Below are 21,987 nucleotides of genomic sequence, written 5' to 3'. Positions count from 1 at the left end.
GACAGTACCATAACAATACCTTGTCAATACTATAACAATACCTTGAGGTACCATAATAATACCTTGACATTACAATTACAATACCATGAGGTACCATAACAATACCTTAACATTACAATAACAATACCATAGATAACAATAGCTTGACATTACTATAACAATACCTTGATATTACCATAACAATTCCTTGGCAATACTATAACAATACCATGATAGTACCATAACAATACCGTGGCAATAGTAGTATAATAATACCATAGCAATATCATAGCAATATTATAATTAAAACCTTGACAAAAGGGAAAAGGGAGGAATATGCAAATGATGTTACACACAATAGTACTACCCGACTTAATATTAATCAACAAGAATTCCCCACAAATTGCAGTCAACTCAGTTGCTCGAGTGCTTTTTACCTTTAACAGCGTTATGATAGTACTAATTCTATTTGAACCACACACTCATTTTTTATTGTAAGAGAAAAAGAATTAATCTAGAACAGAATCTCCCGTGATGAATCAAACTTTGTTAAAAAAAAGTATTGTGATAGTGTAATAGAAATTAATGATGCGTGCAAAAATTTTGTATTTTGATATAAATAAAACATATTATACGACTTGACATAATAGACGTTACATCCAAGGAAAGGTAACATTTGTAAAAACATAACATACTTTTTTCTCCTTGACATTATATTTTTATTGTAATGAAGTTTCACTATTTATATCCGTTTCGGGACTTTCCCTTAGTGAAAACACATCAGGAGTGTCTCACTGCCACGGAGTGACGTGATCAACATAATGAAACCGTAACAAGTATGGAAAAACTTTGGAGTGTTTTACCACCAAACTGTTGTTTGTTACAAACTGGATCCTCATCTTCTTCTGGTAACACGTCAGTTCCGTGCATATGCACACGGGCACATCAAACGATCGTTAAAAACGTAAAACGCTCGACTGATTCACCAACATTTTGGCATTGCAGAAACGGAATAACATCCAACTTCCACGATAATATTGAAGCTGACGCAATATCGTACAGAGACCAGGAGACAACACACAATGAAACTCGTCTTCCACCATGGTGCTGTCAGCACAAAGACGGAACGACATCAAACTCCCGAAGTGCGCTATCGGGTGCTGCTAAAACAAACAACAACACGGACACATCAGAAGTCACCACAAACGATGTACCATTGCCACCGTGGTGTTGTCAAAACCGAGATGGAACAACAAGCACCTTGAGCATGTTGAGTGCTCTAACAGTTGAAGCCACTAGATACAGGTATGATGATTGCTATACCGTCAAATCTCTCTACCTTCAGTCGAACGCGGCAACTACATGTAGCTCTGCCGACACGTATACCTTGAATGCAAGGATGGAAAACTTGGAAACAACACTTAATTTACTACAAAAATATTATAAACGTATGGAACAGGCAATGAACCAACAAGTTGACAAGGTCGTCGAAATTATAGCAAATGATATCAATCAAGAGGATGTCATTAGAATGTTTCTGGATTATAATGGGAAAGACTTTACCAAGATAAGAAACAAGAGACTGAAAGATGCTGTACAATTCATGACGAACAGTTCTAAAACAATGAGGAATGCATTGATGCAACAAACATCTGCGATTAAGAATCTGAGTGATGCTTATCAACGGACAAAGGTATTACTGATATTTCATTGTCTAGCTCTTTGATCATATCAACGGATAAAGGTATTACTAGTTGTTTTTTTTTTAATTTTCTAGCTCATTGAACATTCTGAAAAGTAATTCACTTTAAAAATTTAGTTTGGTGAAAGACTTGCGACTTCATGTCAGTTGCCTTTTGGTTTGAAAATTTGCACTGAATTTATCAAACATTTCTCATAAATCTAATATACGGTCGTTAAAATATTGTTTGCATAACGTCCAGTGAAAAATATTTCATGCACATCCGGGACGAGTAAATCTGATATTCGTATTAACATTGTTATCAAAAACTCCTTCGCCAAGGCCCACAGGAGCCTATAGTGTTATTATTCTCTGATTTGTCGACTTTTAATTAAGTTAAAACTTTTGATTGATTAGATGAGGATAGTCTCAAAGCGAAGTTTTTATATCTGAAATGATTATGTTAAATATATAAGACTAAGGTGATACAGGATACAGTTAAAACTTACATTTCATTTAACAATTTTATGTGTTTAAATATCGGTCGACTGCTACTCGAATTTTATGCTCTATATCTTCCCCATATATAAAAGATTCTATATTTAAGTTTAAACGTGTGACTGTTACTTACAATTATTCAAACTCAATTCTAAAATAGTTTAAAAGTTTAAAAACATATGTATTATATGTTATTCGTGATCATCACAGGGGACATAGGCTGATATTCTCTTTCAGTGTTTTATATCTCCTGAGCCGTCAGTCGAAGGGGACATGGGACACTGACAGGGAATATAACCCTTATCCTCTGTGAAGCCCGAATAATAATTATGTTATACTGGAGTGTCCTGATTTCACCATTATATACCATTCTGATCTTCGTTTTTGTTCACAGAGTCCGAGGTCGATATGCGAAAGGACATGTATTAGCACGACTACGTGACTTCACATAGGGCTAAAACGGGTTATCAGCCTGGGTGTGAACGTATGGCTAGTTTATTCCGCTCGATACAATATGCAAAAACTATTATATAAATGCTAAGTATATGATAAATAAGTAAATAAAAAGTGCGTGCAACACACTAATTGTAAACTCAAAACTTTTTTGGATTAAAAATTAACATAAACAACTGTATATGCTCTAAACGAATCATGGTTCAATCTTGAAAAGTCGACGGACAATGACTGAAGGGGGGGGGGACATAAATATTTAGATTTCTTATCAAACTATGTCCAAAAAAGTCGAAGTCTCAAAACTGTGTGTTTGTGTGTGTGTGTGTGTGTGTGTGTGTGTGTGTGTATATTTATTTATTCATTAATACAAAAAAAAAAGATAGAAAATGAAACCGGGTCCACTTCTTAATTTCCTGTCGTTTATTATTATACACTATTGAACATGTTTGTGACTCAATTATTGTCAAAAATAACTATTTTCAGACGCCTCGAATGGGTAAACATGAATTGGACAGCCATGTTTGTCAATGTTTAGGGATCGATGGAAGACGAGCAATAATTACAGAAACACCACAAACGGCTACAACGAATTTAAACATTTTAGAAGATGACAATGATGATATGAGTATTGCCGCCCCGACACCATGTCTGAACGGAACAAGACAGGTCATCCATTGCAATACCGGAAGTCAGAGAATAGACAAACCAGAATACCTAACTATGGATGACCGAAATAACAATAATTACATTCATTCAAATAACAAAAGAGCACAATCTAATTCAAATAGGAGTCATGTAAGACGTCCATTGTTTTGCGATCTAAAAGGAATATATGTGTGAGTCCCCCCCTCCCCCAAGTGCATGCTGTTCAGATTTTTGTAGAAAAGCTGTATCATGTTGAACAATACGGCATCCTTAAAATATTGCAGAGTTCATTCCAGTTTGATATGCTTTACATGCAATATTCATTGTATATATATGTTTAGTTTGGAAAAATGTTACCTCGCACTATATTACCTTTCGTGCTAAGGTGGCGCAAAGAAAACACCAATCAATCAACCAACCAATCGAACAATGTTGTGCCATAGTAATGGATAAAGACTCAAATTGAATAACAGGAAAGTGTACGTAGAGGTCCCAGCTCTAAAAAAGATAGAAAAATGCCAATTGTTCAATTAAGTCAATACGAAGATGGACAATAATAAATTAAAGGTCGGAGGAAAGACGACACAAACCACTTCAAAACCGGTAGTATACTCGTGCTTCGAAAGGGAAAACCACCCGGTCCCCTTGTTCTGCTGGTGGCACCTGTCGTTATTCTCATGACTAAACGGTTTGGTGACATGTCGTGAACAAGGAAAAGATGATGGAATTGAGGTTACTACGTGACTACGTAAAATATACACCGTTAATCAGATTAAGTATCGGTTCAGGTAGATATGCAAATTCGACAAAAGCCAATTTACCGTTTCGAATTTTGATGACCATGGGTAGTTTCATTGTTCGTACCTCAAAATGAAAGCAATGTCACGTCATTTGTTGAATGTCCATTGAAGTTTAGGACGTGTTTTTTTTTTTTTTTTTTTTTTAACTTATAGCAACCTTTCCTTGTGTTCTTTTGTAAATATGACCATATATTCTTCAGATTCTGAAATGGCGAACACAGGAATTAAGGTTACGCTGCAGTTTTATGTAATGGCCTCTGTATAGGCGTCTGAAGCTATCTGTAACATACAAACCAATAAATTTCACACGATGCAACATTTTGTCAATTCTAGCTGTGCGAAAAATACATATATACATATAAAGTTATATACTTAAAAACGTACATAGTTATCGTATAGTATATTGTAATGGGCAAAGGAAAAAGATTAAATCGGTTTATCTCCCATTTGTCATAAATATCTGATTAGAAAAATGAAAAAAATACTTTTTATTTTGCTATAATTCAATAGAGAGCGACTAAAAGAATGAGATGTACTAAAAAATTGGAAAAAACTAAATTGCTTGTTTATTAATTAAAAGGAAACATTGATAAGAATTTATTGTACGGTAGAATCGTTATAATATTCTTTATTCTTCACAAAAAGTGTCGACTTGTTGTCAAAGGTAATACACCAAGCAAATAATTGGGGAAAAACTGTTTATTGGTGTCAAAAAATTACTCAGAGGTAAATATATTATATCCCCATTACCAAATGGACTTGTTGTATGTTTGATAGTCCCATATTTTACACATAAACAGTGAAGAGTCTCTATTAATGTGAAATAAACATTCGATATTTAGTCGAATCACTGGAGGTTTTTTCTTTCTTCATTGTTTGCACTGAATATATGGATAGCAAAATAACGTATTTGATCAGAGTAGATATATTCCCCCCCCCCCCCCCCCCCCCCCCCCCAAAAAAAAAATAATAAAATAGGTAAGACAAAGCATCGCAGTGTTAAGTATGTGGTATAAAATGGAAAATAGAATATTCAGCGCGAACACAGACACAAAAAAATAATATCCAAATCATGTACCCCAAGCGCCTGTGGTTAAGTGTGCTAATTGTTTTGTTGTTTTGTCAAATTCAGGCCTTTGGTTTTTTTTTTTTTTTTTTTTGAATTGTTTCACATTTTATCATGTCGGGGCCTTTTAAAACTGACTATACGGTATGGGTTTTTGCACATTTTTGAAGGCCCGTACGGTGACCTAGATTTGTTTAAATCCGCTTCATTTTAGTCTGCTAGATAGTTGTCTCAATGGCAATCAAACGATATCTCCTTATTTTATATCGACACGCGATTCTGGAATAAAAAAAGGTATATTATACTAATTTTTGTATCCACGCACTTTTCTAGAACGCTCAACTTCATTATTATAGTCGTCATTACCTACATATAACAGGGAACAAGGCATGTTTGAAAGGGACACTATAGGAAGGATGGACTTTTTAAAAAAAAAATTATTAATTTTTAACGATTTTGACTAATTAACCATACCCCACATGGATCCGCCAATGCACTTTCTTTTGCTAAGGTTCGTCACAGCTGCTTCCTCCTAACTTCAGACAAAATTATGTATTAATTAAGTAATGCTTACATACCGCTGGTTAATTGAATAGACCGGGAAAGCCTAACATGTTTGTTAGAAAGAAACTACATTTTACGGATATATAAATACACTAAGTTATCAAAATAAATACAGCAGTCAGTGCTTCGGTACTAACATGATTTATAACATATTTTTCTAATACCACCTGTAAACAAATTAAAAAATTACTATGAAACTCCGGTTCCAAAGTTGACCTTAGATGATTTTCGCTATCATTATTAGGTCCCATGTGGTCATATAGCTCCGAAGGTTTCAATGTATTTATACATCCCTGGCAAATGTTTGGGTTTGGGCTTTCCTGGTGAAGTTAAACCCAGAGTTCGCTTAAATTGTTGAGAACTGCCATTTACAATTTTACAGCATTTAGTCTTTTTATTATGTCCCTATGTTATAGTCTAGTTCTGTTTAAAAAGTGTATAGCGTATTATATTCCATCGTCGCAAACCACGAGTTGTAACTCTAGGTCGCAAACCACGGCTTGTAAATCCAGGTGACAAACCCCAGGTTGTAACTCAAGGTGACAAACCACGGGTTGTAACTCCAGGTGACAAACCACAGGTTGTAACTCCAGGTGACAAACCACAGGTTGTAACTCCAGGTCACGAACCACAGGTTGTAACTCCAGGTCACGAACCTCAGGTTGTAACTCCAGGTCACAAACCACAGGTTGTAACTCCAGGTCACAAACCACAGGTTGTAACTCCAGGTCACAAAACCACGGGTTGTAACTCCAGGTAACAAACCACGGGTTGTAACTCTAGGTCACATAACCACGGGTTGGAACTCCAGGTCGCAAACCACGGGTTGTAACTCTAGGTCACAAACCGCAGGTTGTATCTCCAGGTCGCAAACCACGGCTTGTAACTCCAGGTCATATACCACAGGTTGTAAGTCCAAGTGACAAACCACGTGTTGTAACTCCAGGTCGCAAACCACGGCTTGTAACTCCAGGTCACAAACCACATGTTGTATCTCCAGGTCACAAACCACGGGTTGTAACTCCAGGTGGCAAACCCCAGGTTGTAACTCCAGGTGTCAAACTACAGATTGTAACTCCAGGTGACAAACCACAGGTTGTAACTCCAGGTCACAAACCACAGGTTGTAACTCCAGGTCACGAACCACGGGTTGTAACTCCAGGTCGCAAACCACGACTTGTAACTCTAGGTCACGAACCACAGGTTGTACCTCCAGGTCGCAAACCACAGGTTGTAACTCCAGATCACAAACCTCGGGTTGTAACTCCAGGTCACAAACTACAGGCTGTAACTCTAGTTCACAAACCACAGGTTGTAACTCAAAGTCACAAACCACAGGTTGTAACTCCAGGTCACGAACCACAGGTTGTAACTTCAGGTCACGAACCCAGGTTGTAACTCCAGGTGACAAACCACAGGTTGTAACTCCAGGTCGCAAACCACAGGTTGTAACTCCAGGTCGCAAACCACGGGTTGTAACTCCAGTACACAAACCACAGGTTGTAACTCCTGGTCACGAACCACAGATTGTAACTCCATGTGACAAACCACGGATTGTAACTCCAGGTAACAATCCATGGGTTGTAACTCCAGGTCACATAACCACGGGTTGTAACACCAGGTAAAAAACACGAGTTGTAACTCCAGGTGACAAACCCCAGGTTGTAACTCCAGGTGACAAACCACAGGTTGTAACTCCAGGTCGCAAACCACAGGTTGTGGTTGTAACTCCAGGTCACAAACCACAGGTTGTAACTCCAGGTCACGAACCACAGGTTGTAACTCCAGGTCACAAACCACAGGTTGCAACTCCAGGTCACAAACCACAGGTTGTAACTCCAGGTCACAAACCACAGGTTGTAACTCCAGGTCACGAACCACGGGTTGTAACTCCAACTGACAAACCACGGGTTGTAACTCCAGGTGACAAACCACGGGTTGTAACTCCAGGTCACGAACCACAGGTTGTAACTCCATGTGACAAACCACGGGTTGTAACTCCAGGTCATATAACCACGGGTTGTAACTCCAGGTAACAAAACACGAGTTGTAACTCCAGGTGACAAACCCCAGGTTGTAACTCCAGGTGACAAACCACAGGTTGTAACTCCAGGTCGCAAACAACAGGTTGTAACTCCAGGTCGCAAACCACAGGTTGTAACTCAAGGTCACAAATCACAGGTTGTAACTCCAGGTCACGAACCACAGGTTGTAACTCCAGGTCACAAACCACAGGTTGTAACTCCAGGTCACAAACCACAGGTTGTAACTCCAGGTAACGAACCACAGGTTGTAACTCCATGTGACAAACCACAGGTTGTAACTCCAGGTGACAAACCCCAGGTTGTAACTCCAGGTGACAAACCACAGGTTGTAACTCCAGGTGACAAACCACATGTTGTAACTCCAGGTAAGAAAACTACGGGTTGTAACTCCAGGTGACAAACCACGGGTTGTAACTCTATGTCACAAACCACAGGTTGTTACTCCAGGTCACAAACCACAGGTGGTAACACCAGGTCGCAAACCACGGCTTGTAACTCTAGGTCACATAACCACGGGTTGTTACTCCAGGTCGCAAACCACGGGTTGTAACTCTAGGTCACAAACCGCAGGTTGTATATCCAGGTCGCAAACCACGGCTTGTAACTCCAGGTCATATTCCACAGGTTGTAAGTCCAAATGACAAACCACGTGTTGTAACTCCAGGTCGCAAACCACGGCTTGTAACTCCAGGTCACAAACCACATGTTGTATCTCCAGGTCACAAACCACGGGTTGTAACTCCAGGTCACAAACCACGGCTTGTAACTCCAGGTCACAAACCACGGCTTGTAACTCCAGGTCACAAACCACATGTTGTATCTTCAGGTCACAAACCACGGATTGTAACTCCAGGTCGCAAACCACAGGTTGTAACTCCAGGTCACAAACCACAGGTTGTAACTCCAGGTCGCAAACCACAGGTTGTAACTCCAGGTCGCAAACCACAGGTTGTAACTCCAGGTCACAAACCACAGGTTGTAACTCCAGGTCGCAAACCACGGCTTGTAACTCCAGGTCACAAACCACATGTTGTATCTCCAGGTCACAAACCACGGGTTGTAACTCCAGGTCACAAACCACGGCTTGTAACTCCAGGTCACAAACCACGGCTTGTAACTCCAGGTCACAAACCACAGGTTGTAACTCCAAGTACAAACCACGGGTTGTAACTCCAGCTAACAAAACACGGGTTGTAACTCCAGGTCACATAACCACGGGTTGTTACTCCAGGTGTCAAACCCCAGGTTGTAACTCCAGGTGTCAAACCACGGATTGTAACTCCAGGTGACAAACCACAGGTTGTAACTCCAGGTCACAAACCACAGGTTCTAACTCCAGGTCACGAACCACGGGTTGTAACTCCAGGTCGCAAACCACGACTTGTAACTCTAGGTCACGAACCACAGCTTGTAACCCATTTCACAAACCTCGGGTTGTAACTCCAGGTCACAAACCACAGGCTGTAACTCTAGGTCACAAACCACAGGTTGTAACTCCAGGTCACAAACCACAGGTTGTAACTCTAGGTCACAAACCACAGGTTGAAATTCCAGGTCACAAACCACGGGTTGTAACTCTAGGTCACAAACCACAGGTTGTAACTCCAGGTCACAAACCACTGGTTGTAACTCTAAGTCACAAACCACAGATTGTAACTCCAGGTCGCAAACCACAGGTTGTAATTCCAGGTCACAAACCACAGGTTGTAACTCCAGGTCACAAACCACAGGTTGTAACTCCAGGTCACAAACCACAGGTTGTATCTCCAGGTCACGAACTACAGGTTGTAACTCCATGTGACAAACCACGGGTTGTAACTCCAGGTGACAAACCACGGGTTATAACTCCAGGTAAGAAAACACGAGTTCTAACTCCAGGTGACAAACCACGGGTTGTAACTCCAGGTGACAAACCCCATGTTGTAACTCCAGTTGCCAAACCACAGGTTGTAACTCCAGGTGACAAACCACATGTTGTAACTCCAGGTCACAAACCCACGGGTTGTAACTCAAGGTGACAAACCACTTGTTGTAACTCTATGTCACAAACCACAGGTTGTTACTCCAGGTCACAAACCACAGGTTGTAACACCAGGTCGCAAACCACGGCTTGTAACTCAAGGTCACATAACCACGGGTTGTAACTCCAGGTCGCAAATCACGGGTTGTAACTCTAGGTCACAAACCGCAGGTTGTATCTCCAGGTCGCAAACCTCGGCTTGTAACTCCAGGTCATATACCACAGGTTGTAAGTCCAAGTGACAAACCACGTGTTGTAACTCCAGGTTGCAAACAACGGCTTGTAACTCCAGGTCACAAACCACATGTTGTATCTCCAGGTCACAAACCACGGGTTGTAACTCCAGGTGGCAAACCCAAGGTTGTAACTCCAGGTGTCAAACCCCGGATTGTAACTCCAACTACAAACCACGGGTTGTAACTCCAGGTAACAAAACATGGGTTGTAACTCCAGGTCACATAACCACGGGTTGTTACTCCAGGTGTCAAACCCCAGGTTGTAACTCCAGGTGTCAAACCCCGGATTGTAACTCCAGGTGACAAACCACAGGTTGTAACTCTAGGTCACGAACCACAGGTTGTAACTCCAGGTCACGAACCACTGGTTGTAACTCCAGGTCGCAAACCACGACTTGTAACTCTAGTTCACGAACCACAGGTTGTACCTCCAGGTCGCAAACCACAGGTTGTAAGCCAAGATCACAAACCTCGGGTTGTAACTCCAGGTCACAAACCACAGGCTGTAACTCTAGGTCACAAACCACAGGTTGTACCTCCAGGTCACAAACCACAGGTTGTAACTCTAGATCACAAACCACAGGTTGAAATTCCAGGTCACAAACCACAGGTTGTAACTCTAGGTCACAAATCACAGGTTGTAACTCCAGGTCAAAAACCACAGTTTGTAACTGTAAGTCACAAACCACGGATTGTAACTCCAGGTCGCAAACCACAGGTTGTAACTCCAGGTCACAAACCACAGGTTGTAACTCCAGGTCACAAACCACAGGTTGTAACTCCAGGTCACAAACCACAGGTTGTATCTCCAGGTCACGAACCACAGGTTGTAACTCCATGTGACAAACCACGGGTTGTAACTCCAGGTGACAAACCACGGGTTGTAACTCCAGGTAGGAAAACACGAGTTCTTACTCCAGGTGACAAACCACGGGTTGTAACTCCAGGTGACAAACCCCAGCTTGTAACTCCAGATGACAAACCCCAGGTTGTAACTCCAGGTGACAAACCACACGTTGTAACTCCAGGTGACAAACCACACGTTGTAACTCCAGGTGACAAACCACATGTTGTAACTCCAGGTCACAAAACCACGGGTTGTAACTCCAGGTAACAAACCACGGGTTGTAACTCTAGGTCACATAACCACGGGTTGTTACTCCAGGTCGCAAACCACGGGTTGTAACTCTAGGTCACAAACCGCAGGTTGTATCTCCAGGTCGCAAACCACGGCTTGTAACTCCAGGTCATATACCACAGGTTGTAAGTCCAAGTGACAAACCACGTGTTGTAACTCCAGGTCGCAAACCACGGCTTGTAACTCCAGGTCACAAACCACATGTTGTATCTCCAGGTGACAAACCACAGGTTGTAACTCCAGGTCGCAAACCACAGGTTGTGGTTGTAACTCCAGGTCACAAACCACAGGTTGTAACTCCAGGTCACGAACCACAGGTTGTAACTCCAGGTCACAAACCACAGGTTGCAACTCCAGGTCACAAACCACAGGTTGTAACTCCAGGTCACAAACCACAGGTTGTAACTCCAGGTCACGAACCACGGGTTGTAACTCCAACTGACAAACCACGGGTTGTAACTCCAGGTGACAAACCACGGGTTGTAACTCCAGGTCACGAACCACAGGTTGTAACTCCATGTGACAAACCACGGGTTGTAACTCCAGGTCATATAACCACGGGTTGTAACTCCAGGTAACAAAACACGAGTTGTAACTCCAGGTGACAAACCCCAGGTTGTAACTCCAGGTGACAAACCACAGGTTGTAACTCCAGGTCGCAAACAACAGGTTGTAACTCCAGGTCGCAAACCACAGGTTGTAACTCAAGGTCACAAATCACAGGTTGTAACTCTAGGTCACGAACCACAGGTTGTAACTCCAGGTCACAAACCACAGGTTGTAACTCCAGGTCACAAACCACAGGTTGTAACTCCAGGTAACGAACCACAGGTTGTAACTCCATGTGACAAACCACAGGTTGTAACTCCAGGTGACAAACCCCAGGTTGTAACTCCAGGTGACAAACCACAGGTTGTAACTCCAGGTGACAAACCACATGTTGTAACTCCAGGTAGGAAAACCACGGGTTGTAACTCCAGGTGACAAACCACGGGTTGTAACTCTATGTCACAAACCACAGGTTGTTACTCCAGGTCACAAACCACAGGTGGTAACACCAGGTCGCAAACCACGGCTTGTAACTCTAGGTCACATAACCACGGGTTGTTACTCCAGGTCGCAAACCACGGGTTGTAACTCTAGGTCACAAACCGCAGGTTGTATATCCAGGTCGCAAACCACGGCTTGTAACTCCAGGTCATATTCCACAGGTTGTAAGTCCAAATGACAAACCACGTGTTGTAACTCCAGGTCGCAAACCACGGCTTGTAACTCCAGGTCACAAACCACATGTTGTATCTCCAGGTCACAAACCACGGGTTGTAACTCCAGGTCACAAACCACGGCTTGTAACTCCAGGTCACAAACCACGGCTTGTAACTCCAGGTCACAAACCACATGTTGTATCTCCAGGTCACAAACCACGGATTGTAACTCCAGGTCGCAAACCACAGGTTGTAACTCCAGGTCACAAACCACAGGTTGTAACTCCAGGTCGCAAACCACAGGTTGTAACTCCAGGTCGCAAACCACAGGTTGTAACTCCAGGTCACAAACCACAGGTTGTAACTCCAGGTCGCAAACCACGGCTTGTAACTCCAGGTCACAAACCACATGTTGTATCTCCAGGTCACAAACCACGGGTTGTAACTCCAGGTCACAAACCACGGCTTCTAACTCCAGGTCACAAACCACGGCTTGTAACTCCAGGTCACAAACCACAGGTTGTAACTCCAAGTACAAACCACGGGTTGTAACTCCAGCTAACAAAACACGGGTTGTAACTCCAGGTCACATAACCACGGGTTGTTACTCCAGGTGTCAAACCCCAGGTTGTAACTCCAGGTGTCAAACCACGGATTGTAACTCCAGGTGACAAACCACAGGTTGTAACTCCAGGTCACAAACCACAGGTTCTAACTCCAGGTCACGAACCACGGGTTGTAACTCCAGGTCGCAAACCACGACTTGTAACTCTAGGTCACGAACCACAGCTTGTAACCCATTTCACAAACCTCGGGTTGTAACTCCAGGTCACAAACCACAGGCTGTAACTCTAGGTCACAAACCACAGGTTGTAACTCCAGGTCACAAACCACAGGTTGTAACTCTAGGTCACAAACCACAGGTTGAAATTCCAGGTCACAAACCACGGGTTGTAACTCTAGGTCACAAACCACAGGTTGTAACTCCAGGTCACAAACCACTGGTTGTAACTCTAAGTCACAAACCACAGATTGTAACTCCAGGTCGCAAACCACAGGTTGTAATTCCAGGTCACAAACCACAGGTTGTAACTCCAGGTCACAAACCACAGGTTGTAACTCCAGGTCACAAACCACAGGTTGTATCTCCAGGTCACGAACTACAGGTTGTAACTCCATGTGACAAACCACGGGTTGTAACTCCAGGTGACAAACCACGGGTTATAACTCCAGGTAAGAAAACACGAGTTCTAACTCCAGGTGACAAACCACGGGTTGTAACTCCAGGTGACAAACCCCATGTTGTAACTCCAGTTGCCAAACCACAGGTTGTAACTCCAGGTGACAAACCACATGTTGTAACTCCAGGTCACAAACCCACGGGTTGTAACTCAAGGTGACAAACCACTTGTTGTAACTCTATGTCACAAACCACAGGTTGTTACTCCAGGTCACAAACCACAGGTTGTAACACCAGGTCGCAAACCACGGCTTGTAACTCAAGGTCACATAACCACGGGTTGTAACTCCAGGTCGCAAATCACGGGTTGTAACTCTAGGTCACAAACCGCAGGTTGTATCTCCAGGTCGCAAACCTCGGCTTGTAACTCCAGGTCATATACCACAGGTTGTAAGTCCAAGTGACAAACCACGTGTTGTAACTCCAGGTTGCAAACAACGGCTTGTAACTCCAGGTCACAAACCACATGTTGTATCTCCAGGTCACAAACCACGGGTTGTAACTCCAGGTGGCAAACCCCAGGTTGTAACTCCAGGTGTCAAACCCCGGATTGTAACTCCAACTACAAACCACGGGTTGTAACTCCAGGTAACAAAACATGGGTTGTAACTCCAGGTCACATAACCACGGGTTGTTACTCCAGGTGTCAAACCCCAGGTTGTAACTCCAGGTGTCAAACCCCGGATTGTAACTCCAGGTGACAAACCACAGGTTGTAACTCTAGGTCACGAACCACAGGTTGTAACTCCAGGTCACGAACCACTGGTTGTAACTCCAGGTCGCAAACCACGACTTGTAACTCTAGTTCACGAACCACAGGTTGTACCTCCAGGTCGCAAACCACAGGTTGTAAGCCAAGATCACAAACCTCGGGTTGTAACTCCAGGTCACAAACCACAGGCTGTAACTCTAGGTCACAAACCACAGGTTGTACCTCCAGGTCACAAACCACAGGTTGTAACTCTAGATCACAAACCACAGGTTGAAATTCCAGGTCACAAACCACAGGTTGTAACTCTAGGTCACAAATCACAGGTTGTAACTCCAGGTCAAAAACCACAGTTTGTAACTGTAAGTCACAAACCACGGATTGTAACTCCAGGTCGCAAACCACAGGTTGTAACTCCAGGTCACAAACCACAGGTTGTAACTCCAGGTCACAAACCACAGGTTGTAACTCCAGGTCACAAACCACAGGTTGTATCTCCAGGTCACGAACCACAGGTTGTAACTCCATGTGACAAACCACGGGTTGTAACTCCAGGTGACAAACCACGGGTTGTAACTCCAGGTAGGAAAACACGAGTTCTTACTCCAGGTGACAAACCACGGGTTGTAACTCCAGGTGACAAACCCCAGCTTGTAACTCCAGATGACAAACCCCAGGTTGTAACTCCAGGTGACAAACCACACGTTGTAACTCCAGGTGACAAACCACATGTTGTAACTCCAGGTCACAAAACCACGGGTTGTAACTCCAGGTAACAAACCACGGGTTGTAACTCTAGGTCACATAACCACGGGTTGTTACTCCAGGTCGCAAACCACGGGTTGTAACTCTAGGTCACAAACCGCAGGTTGTATCTCCAGGTCGCAAACCACGGCTTGTAACTCCAGGTCATATACCACAGGTTGTAAGTCCAAGTGACAAACCACGTGTTGTAACTCCAGGTCGCAAACCACGGCTTGTAACTCCAGGTCACAAACCACATGTTGTATCTCCAGGTCACAAACCACGGGTTGTAACTCCAGGTGGCAAACCCCAGGTTGTAACTCCAGGTGTCAAACTACAGATTGTAACTCCAGGTGACAAACCACAGGTTGTAACTCCAGGTCACAAACCACAGGTTGTAACTCCAGGTCACGAACCACGGGTTGTAACTCCAGGTCGCAAACCACGACTTGTAACTCTAGGTCACGAACCACAGGTTGTACCTCCAGGTCGCAAACCACAGGTTGTAACTCCAGATCACAAACCTCGGGTTGTAACTCCAGGTCACAAACCACAGGCTGTAACTCTAGGTCACAAACCACAGGTTGTAACTCAAAGTCACAAACCACAGGTTGTAACTCCAGGTCACGAACCACAGGTTGTAACTTCAGGTCACGAACCCCAGGTTGTAACTCCAGGTCACAAACCACGGGTTGTAACTCCAGGTCATATAACCACGGGTTGTAACACCAGGTAAAAAACACGAGTTGTAACTCCAGGTGACAAACCCCAGGTTGTAACTCCAGGTGACAAACCACAGGTTGTAACTCCAGGTCACAAACCACAGGTTGTGGTTGTAACTCCAGGTCACAAACCACAGGTTGTAACTCCAGGTCACGAACCACAGGTTGTAACTCCAGGTCACAAACCACAGGTTGCAACTCCAGGTCACAAACCACAGGTTGTAACTCCAGGTCACAAACCACAGGTTGTAACTCCAGGTCACGAACCACGGGTTGTAACCCCAACTGACAAACCACGGGTTGTAACTCCAGGTGACAAACCACGGGTTGTAACTCCAGGTCACGAACAACAGGTTGTAACTCCATGTGACAAACCACGGGTTGTAACTCCAGGTCATATAACCACGGGTTGTAACTCCAGGTCATATAACCACGGGTTGTAACTCCAGGTAACAAAACACGAGTTGTAACTCCAGGTGACAAACCCCAGGTTGTAACTCCAGGTGACAAACCACAGGTTGTAACTCCAGGTCGCAAACCACAGGTTGTAACTCCAGGTCGCAAACTACAGGTTGTAACTCAAGGTCACAAATCACAGGTTGTAACTCCAGGTCACGAACCACAGGTTGTAACTCCAGGTCACAAACCACGGGTTGTAACTCCAGGTCACAAACCACAGGTTGTAACTCCAGGTAACGAACCACAGGTTGTAACTCCATGTGACAAACCACGGGTTGTAACTCCATGTGACAAACCACGGGTTGTAACTCCAGGTGACAAACCACGGGTTGTAACTCCAGGTAACAAAACACGAGTTGTAACTCCAGGTGACAAACCCCAGGTTGTAACCCCAGGTGACAAACCCCATGTTGTAACTCCAGATGACAAACCACAGGTTGTAACTCCAGGTGACAAACCACATGTTGTAACTCCAGGTAAGAAAACCACGGGTTGTAACTCCAGGTGACAAACCACGGGTTGTAACTCTATGTCACAAACCACAGGTTGTTACTCCAGGTCACAAACCACAGGTTGTAACACCAGGTCGCAAACCACGGCTTGTAACTCTAGGTCACATAACCACGGGTTGTTACTCCAGGTCGCAAACCACGGGTTGTAACTCTAGGTCACAAACCGCAGGTTGTATATCCAGGTCGCAAACCACGGCTTGTAACTCCAGGTCATATTCCACAGGTTGTAAGTCCAAGTGACAAACCACGTGTTGTAACTCCAGGTCGCAAACCACGGCTTGCAACTCCAGGTCACAAACCACATGTTGTATCTCCAGGTCACAAACCACGGGTTGTAACTCCAGGTCACAAACCACGGCTTGTAACTCCAGGTCACAAACCACGGCCTGTAACTCCAGGTCACAAACCACATGTTGTATCTCCAGGTCACAAACCACGGCTTGTAACTCCAGGTCGCAAACCACAGGTTGTAACTCCAGGTCACAAACCACAGGTTGTAACTCCAGGTCGCAAACCACGGCTTGTAACTCCAGGTCACAAACCACATGTTGTAACTCCAGGTCACAAACCACGGGTTGTAACTCCAGGTCACAAACCACGGCTTGTAACTCCAGGTCACAAACCACGGCTTGTTACTCCAGGTCACAAACCACAGGTTGTAACTCCAAGTACAAACCACGGGTTGTAACTCCAGCTAACAAAACACGGGTTGTAACTCCAGGTCACATAACCACGGGTTGTTACTCCAGGTGTCAAACCCCAGGTTGTAACTCCAGGTGTCAAACCACGGATTTTAACTCCAGGTGTCAAACCACAGGTTGTAACTCCAGGTCACAAACCACAGGTTGTAACTCCAGGTCACGAACCACGGGTTGTAACTCCAGGTCGCAAACCACGACTTGTAACTCTAGGTCACGAACCACAGGTTGTAACCCATTTCACAAACCTCGGGTTGTAACTCCAGGTCACAAACCACAGGCTGTAACTCTAGGTCACAAACCACAGGTTGTAACTCCAGGTCACAAACCACAGGTTGTAACTCTAGGTCACAAACCACAGGTTGAAATTCCAGGTCACAAACCAAGGGTTGTAACTCTAGGTCACAAACCACAGGTTGTAACTCCAGGTCACAAACCACTGGTTGTAACTCTAAGTCACAAACCACAGATTGTAACTCCAGGTCGCAAACCACAGGTTGTAATTCAAGGTCACAAACTACAGGTTGTAACTCCAGGTCACAAACCACAGGTTGTAACTCCAGGTCACAAACCACAGGTTGTATCTCCAGGTCACGAACTACAGGTTGTAACTCCATGTGACAAACCACGGATTGTAACTCCAGGTGACAAACCACGGGTTATAACTCCAGGTAAGAAAACACAAGTTCTAACTCCAGGTGACAAACCACGGGTTGTAACTCCAGGTGACAAACCCCATGTTGTAACTCCAGTTGACAAACCACAGGTTGTAACTCCAGGTGACAAACCACATGTTGTAACTCCAGGTCACAAACCCACGGGTTGTAACTCCAGGTGACAAACCACGGGTTGTAACTCTATGTCACATACCACAGGTTGTTACTCCAGGTCACAAACCACAGGTTGTAACACCAGGTCGCAAACCATGGCTTGTAACTCAAGGTCACATAACCACGGGTTGTAACTCCAGGTCGCAAACCACGGGTTGTAACTCTAGGTCACAAACCGCAGGTTGTATCTCCAGGTCGCAAACCTCGGCTTGTAACTCCAGGTCATATACCACAGGTTGTAAGTCCAAGTGACAAACCACGTGTTGTAACTCCAGGTCGCAAACCACGGCTTGTAACTCCAGGTCACAAACCACATGTTGTATCTCCAGGTCACAAACCACGGGTTGTAACTCCAGGTCACAAATCACGGCTTGTAACTCCAGGTCACAAACCACGGCTTATAACTCCAGGTCACAAACCATATGTTGTATCTCCAGGTCACAAACCACGGGTTGTAACTCCAGGTGACAAACCACATGTTGTAACTCCAGGTCACAAAACCACGGGTTGTAACTCCAGGTGACAAACCACGGGTTGTAACTCTATGTCACAAACCACAAGTTGTTACTCCAGGTCACAAACCACAGGTTGTAACACCAGGTCGCAAACCACGGCTTGTAACTCAAAATCACATAACCACGGGTTGTAACTCCAGGTCGCAAACCACGGGTTGTAACTCTAGGTCACAAACCGCAGGTTGTATCTCCAGGTCGCACACCTCGGCTTGTAACTCCAGGTCATATACCACAGGTTGTAAGTCCAAGTGACAAACCACGTGTTGTAACTCCAGGTCGCAAACCACGGCTTGTAACTCCAGGTCACAAACCACATGTTTTATCTCCAGGTCACAAACCACGGGTTGTAACTCTAGGTCACAAACCACGGCTTGTAACTCCAGGTCACAAACCACGGCTTGTAACTCCAGGTCACAAACCACATGTTGTATCTCCAGGTCACAAACCACAGGTTTTACCTCCAGGTCGCAAACCAGAGGTTGTTACTCCGGGTCACAAACCACAGGTTGTACCTCCAGGTCGCAAACCACGACTTGTAACTCCAGGTCACGAACCACAGGTTGTACCTCCAGATCGCAAACCACAGGTTGTAACTCCAGATCACAAACCTCGGGTTGTAACTCCAGGTCACAAACCACAGGCTGTAACTCTAGGTCGCAAACCACGGCTTGTAACTCTAGGTAACGAACCACATGTTGTAACTCCATGTGACAAACCACAGGTTGTAACTCCAGGTGACAAACCACGGGTTGTAACTCCAGGTAACAAAACATGGGTTGTAACTCCAGGTCACATAACCACGGGTTGTAACTCCAGGTGTCAAACCCCAGGTTGTAACTCCAGGTGTCAAACCACAGATTGAAACTCCAGGTGACAAACCACAGGTTGTAACTCCAGGTCACAAACCACAGGTTGTAACTCCAGGTCACGAACCACGGGTTGTAACTCCAGGTCGCAAACCACGACTTGTAACTCTAGGTCACGAACCACAGGTTGTACCTCCAGGTCGCAAACCACAGGTTGTAACTCCAGATCACAAACCTCGGGTTGTAACTCCAGGTCACAAACCACAGGCTGTAACTCTAGGTCACAAACCACAGGTTGTAACTCCAGGTCACAAACCACAGGTTGTAACTCCAGGTCACAAACCATTTGTTGTAACTCCAGGTCACAAACCACGGGTTGTAACTCCAGGTCATAAACAACGGATTCTAACTCCAGGTGACAAACCACGGGTTATAACTCCAGGTGTCAAACCACGGATTGTAACTCCAGGTGACAAACCACGGGTTGTAACTCCAGGTCATATACCACAGGTTGTAAGTCCAAGTGACAAACCCCAGGTTGTAACTCCAGGTGTCAAACCCCGGATTGTAACTCCAGGTGACAAACCACAGGTTGTAACTCTAGGTCACGAACCACAGGTTGTAACTCCAGGTCACGAACCACTGGTTGTAACTCCAGGTCGCAAACCACGACTTGTAACTCTAGTTCACGAACCACAGGTTGTACCTCCAGGTCGCAAACCACAGGTTGTAAGCCAAGATCACAAACCTCGGGTTGTAACTCCAGGTCACAAACCACAGGCTGTAACTCTAGGTCACAAACCACAGGTTGTACCTCCAGGTCACAAACCACAGGTTGTAACTCTAGATCACAAACCACAGGTTGAAATTCCAGGTCACAAACCACAGGTTGTAACTCTAGGTCACAAATCACAGGTTGTAACTCCAGGTCAAAAACCACAGTTTGTAACTGTAAGTCACAAACCACGGATTGTAACTCCAGGTCGCAAACCACAGGTTGTAACTCCAGGTCACAAACCACAGGTTGTAACTCCAGGTCACAAACCACAGGTTGTAACTCCAGGTCACAAACCACAGGTTGTATCTCCAGGTCACGAACCACAGGTTGTAACTCCATGTGACAAACCACGGGTTGTAACTCCAGGTGACAAACCACGGGTTGTAACTCCAGGTAGGAAAACACGAGTTCTTACTCCAGGTGACAAACCACGGGTTGTAACTCCAGGTGACAAACCCCAGCTTGTAACTCCAGATGACAAACCCCAGGTTGTAACTCCAGGTGACAAACCACACGTTGTAACTCCAGGTGACAAACCACATGTTGTAACTCCAGGTCACAAAACCACGGGTTGTAACTCCAGGTAACAAACCACGGGTTGTAACTCTAGGTCACATAACCACGGGTTGTTACTCCAGGTCGCAAACCACGGGTTGTAACTCTAGGTCACAAACCGCAGGTTGTATCTCCAGGTCGCAAACCACGGCTTGTAACTCCAGGTCATATACCACAGGTTGTAAGTCCAAGTGACAAACCACGTGTTGTAACTCCAGGTCGCAAACCACGGCTTGTAACTCCAGGTCACAAACCACATGTTGTATCTCCAGGTCACAAACCACGGGTTGTAACTCCAGGTGGCAAACCCCAGGTTGTAACTCCAGGTGTCAAACTACAGATTGTAACTCCAGGTGACAAACCACAGGTTGTAACTCCAGGTCACAAACCACAGGTTGTAACTCCAGGTCACGAACCACGGGTTGTAACTCCAGGTCGCAAACCACGACTTGTAACTCTAGGTCACGAACCACAGGTTGTACCTCCAGGTCGCAAACCACAGGTTGTAACTCCAGATCACAAACCTCGGGTTGTAACTCCAGGTCACAAACCACAGGCTGTAACTCTAGGTCACAAACCACAGGTTGTAACTCAAAGTCACAAACCACAGGTTGTAACTCCAGGTCACGAACCACAGGTTGTAACTTCAGGTCACGAACCCCAGGTTGTAACTCCAGGTCACAAACCACGGGTTGTAACTCCAGGTCATATAACCACGGGTTGTAACACCAGGTAAAAAACACGAGTTGTAACTCCAGGTGACAAACCCCAGGTTGTAACTCCAGGTGACAAACCACAGGTTGTAACTCCAGGTCACAAACCACAGGTTGTGGTTGTAACTCCAGGTCACAAACCACAGGTTGTAACTCCAGGTCACGAACCACAGGTTGTAACTCCAGGTCACAAACCACAGGTTGCAACTCCAGGTCACAAACCACAGGTTGTAACTCCAGGTCACAAACCACAGGTTGTAACTCCAGGTCACGAACCACGGGTTGTAACCCCAACTGACAAACCACGGGTTGTAACTCCAGGTGACAAACCACGGGTTGTAACTCCAGGTCACGAACAACAGGTTGTAACTCCATG

General features: G+C 44.6%; 2 protein-coding genes across 2 annotated transcripts; both read left to right on the top strand.

The window, feature by feature from the left end:
* The first annotated feature begins 644 nt into the window (after positions 1 to 644).
* LOC127710816 (uncharacterized) lies at positions 645 to 4,903 on the top strand. The gene is made up of 2 exons (XM_052216778.1): positions 645 to 1,672; positions 3,095 to 4,903. Exons 1-2 carry the CDS (start codon positions 818 to 820, stop codon positions 3,449 to 3,451), a joined length of 1,212 nt encoding a protein of 403 aa, XP_052072738.1. The 5' UTR covers positions 645 to 817; the 3' UTR covers positions 3,452 to 4,903.
* LOC127712973 (nascent polypeptide-associated complex subunit alpha, muscle-specific form-like) lies at positions 4,582 to 21,461 on the top strand. The gene is made up of 36 exons (XM_052219555.1): positions 4,582 to 4,588; positions 6,687 to 6,767; positions 6,849 to 6,997; positions 7,375 to 7,420; positions 7,827 to 7,880; positions 8,070 to 8,096; positions 8,261 to 8,449; positions 8,747 to 8,838; positions 8,977 to 9,141; positions 9,489 to 9,680; positions 9,718 to 9,826; positions 10,287 to 10,502; positions 10,881 to 10,988; positions 11,342 to 11,401; positions 11,808 to 11,888; positions 12,242 to 12,376; positions 12,944 to 13,078; positions 13,456 to 13,671; positions 13,890 to 14,078; positions 14,268 to 14,483; positions 14,862 to 14,969; positions 15,296 to 15,376; positions 15,458 to 15,606; positions 16,290 to 16,356; positions 16,546 to 16,680; positions 16,845 to 17,033; positions 17,466 to 17,546; positions 17,978 to 18,183; positions 18,290 to 18,401; positions 18,900 to 19,034; positions 19,305 to 19,439; positions 19,711 to 19,845; positions 19,981 to 20,358; positions 20,737 to 20,844; positions 21,171 to 21,268; positions 21,441 to 21,461. The coding sequence occupies exons 1-36, from the start codon at positions 4,582 to 4,584 to the stop codon at positions 21,459 to 21,461; spliced, it is 4,605 nt and encodes a 1,534-aa protein (XP_052075515.1).
* The last annotated feature ends 526 nt before the right edge of the window (positions 21,462 to 21,987 follow it).

This window comes from Mytilus californianus, unplaced genomic scaffold (genome assembly GCF_021869535.1).
Source record: "Mytilus californianus isolate M0D057914Y unplaced genomic scaffold, xbMytCali1.0.p SCAF_8, whole genome shotgun sequence".
Classification (NCBI taxonomy): Eukaryota; Metazoa; Mollusca; class Bivalvia; order Mytilida; family Mytilidae; genus Mytilus; species Mytilus californianus.
The sequence above is the reverse complement of the archived record's forward strand: the minus strand, read 5'-3'. Positions and strand labels throughout refer to the sequence as shown.

Excerpts from the sequence above, each read along its gene's own strand:
- LOC127710816 (XM_052216778.1), top strand. The coding sequence starts at position 818 with ATGGAAAAACTTTGGAGTGTTTTACCACCAAACTGTTGTTTGTTACAA. Across the intron at positions 1,673-3,094 it reads ATGCTTATCAACGGACAAAG|ACGCCTCGAATGGGTAAACA; the intron begins GTATTACTGATA and ends AACTATTTTCAG.
- LOC127712973 (XM_052219555.1), top strand. Across the intron at positions 9,142-9,488 it reads TAGGTCACGAACCACAGCTT|GTTGTATCTCCAGGTCACGA; the intron begins GTAACCCATTTC and ends CACAAACCACAG. Across the intron at positions 9,827-10,286 it reads ACCACAGGTTGTAACACCAG|GTGACAAACCACAGGTTGTA; the intron begins GTCGCAAACCAC and ends TTGTAACTCCAG.